General features: G+C 46.6%; 1 protein-coding gene and 1 non-coding gene across 5 annotated transcripts in view; both read right to left on the reverse strand.

Annotated features, from left to right (window-relative positions):
* naca (nascent polypeptide associated complex subunit alpha) overlaps positions 1-1,928 on the reverse strand; it is an 11,913-nt gene that overhangs the window by 1,824 nt on the left and 8,161 nt on the right. For 2 of the 4 annotated variants that reach the window (XM_037684740.1, XM_037684739.1), the window contains exons 4-7: positions 1,526-1,919; positions 982-1,067; positions 674-751; positions 450-596 (exon numbers count right to left, since the gene is read on the reverse strand). In XM_037684740.1, the coding sequence (XP_037540668.1) occupies positions 450-596; positions 674-751; positions 982-1,067; positions 1,526-1,919 (705 nt within the window). The remainder of the gene's footprint in view (positions 1-449; positions 597-673; positions 752-981; positions 1,068-1,525; positions 1,920-1,928) is intronic. The other 2 variants (XM_037684741.1, XM_037684742.1) reach the window with 2 other exon arrangements.
* LOC119417813 lies at positions 825-898 on the reverse strand. The gene has a single exon (XR_005187164.1). It is a non-coding gene; the product is annotated as a small nucleolar RNA SNORD59 (small nucleolar RNA).

Consider the following 1,928-nt stretch of genomic DNA (forward strand, 5'->3'; position numbering starts at 1 on the left):
CCCCCCCCCCCCCCCCCGCCACTTGAACTGTGGATACAAACAGCGCGTGGCTCAGATGTCTCTCAGTCGCTCTCCTCACACGCACCCTGTTCTGAAACTGTAAAACCGTCTGCAAACAGCACACGGCTGTCTCTGTGTCCCCCACCCCCCCTCTAAAACCGTTGGTTTAAAGAGCGCGCTGCGCAGCAGAGGACGTGTCTGTCCGTCCGTCTCCCCCCCAGACAAAAATAATGGATGAGATGAGCGCCCCGCCATGGCAAGTTATGTAGGGGAAACAGTCAAAGCAGGATTGTCCTGAAAGAGCTGAACATTTTTAATTTACGATTTGTTGAAATGGCATAAAAATTGTGGAACGAGAAAGATGCTGAAAAACGTACAAAAGAAAAATGGATCACAGTGTGAATGTTTATGAATCATTCACACAAATTGATTTGTTGCTCTCTAGTTACCTTAGCTTCACCAAAGACGATGTACGTGTCTGACGCAGGACTTTTGTACACATCTGGTTTGGTGATGACGAACAAGATGTTCTTTGATTTGCGTATAGTGACCCTGGTGACCCCTGTGACCTGCCTGAGACCAAGTTTTGACATTGCCTACAAGAAAACAAGAAATGTTAGAACAAATATTCTTGTAAACAAAGTGTTGTATAAGCTTTACGAGTCTTCATTACCTTTCGTGCCTTCTTTTCACTGCGGCTCTGTTTGGCTTTGCTGACGGGCTCCTCGTCTATTTCAGCAGCTGCTGCAAGCTACAAGACAAATTTGTTATGTTAGAGACTGCATTTAGAGAAAAACAATTCACGTTTTATTACTATGAATATTTCTTCTCAGGACACAAAGGTTGGCTTCAATAGGCTCAGAAGAACGAAAGTCACTGTGTTATTCATCACTGAAGAGTTACAGACCAACATCTGTACAGAACATCTGCTCTCAAGTCACACCAGTAGACCTAATATTACCGATTAGACTGAAGTCTGACCTGGGCTTGCTGTGTCTGGGTCTGTGCAGAGTCCTGTTCTTCCAGGTCAGGAACAGAGTCATCGCTGTCCGACTCCGTGCCGGATCCTGCAGAAGCCACCAGTAGACAAAAACAATCTCAATAATACACACCTGCAACTCATTCTGAAAATAAGCAGCAACAATTATGAAATTTATGAAGCAAAACACAGTAAGCATCGTCTAAACTCAACACAACAGGACCTCTGAAAACACAATACCCCTTATATTGGATCACCTTTAATAGACTAAAATCATTTTCACAAAGTCCATCAAAATTAAAAATGTCATTGCATAAACAAATCTCCACAATCTGACAGCCATAAACCAAAAGTAAAATTAACATTTGCCAAAATAGGAACAGAAATCCCAAGTAGCTACAACAGTTTAAATCACAAGCCAAACCTGATTCAGACTTCAAAAGCTTGACTTTAAAGGGAAATCTTTATGCACATGAACCCCCCCCCCCCCCCCCCCCCAAAAAAATAGTGCTGGCACACAAATACACAAGAAAGAAAAGGAAATACCCTCGTCGTTCTTGATCACAGTCTCCACCTTGTTTGGGATTTTACCAGGTGTGGGAGCAGGTTTAGGAGTTGCAACAGGATTTGAGAGAGTACCGGCAGCATCAATTATCTCAACTTCAGGCTTGGCAGGTGCAGGTTTTGCAACTGCCTCAGCAAAAGTGAGTTTACGGGTAGCTGGGGGAGGAACAGCGGGCTCAACAGGAACTGGTTTTATGGGAGCAGATGAAACCTCGGCAGTGGGCTTGGTGGCTTTAGGCACCGCCTCGGCAGACGCCGCCGCCTTGTCTGCTTTGGGTGCCTCGGCAGGCGCCGCCGCCTTGGCTGCTTTGGGTGCCTCGGCAGGCGCCGCCGCCGCCTTGGCTGCTTTGGGTGCCTCGGCAGACGCCGCCGCCGCCTTGGCTGC

This window comes from Nematolebias whitei, chromosome 11, assembly GCF_014905685.2.
Source record: "Nematolebias whitei isolate Nwh7 chromosome 11, NemWhi1, whole genome shotgun sequence".
Classification (NCBI taxonomy): Eukaryota; Metazoa; Chordata; class Actinopteri; order Cyprinodontiformes; family Rivulidae; genus Nematolebias; species Nematolebias whitei.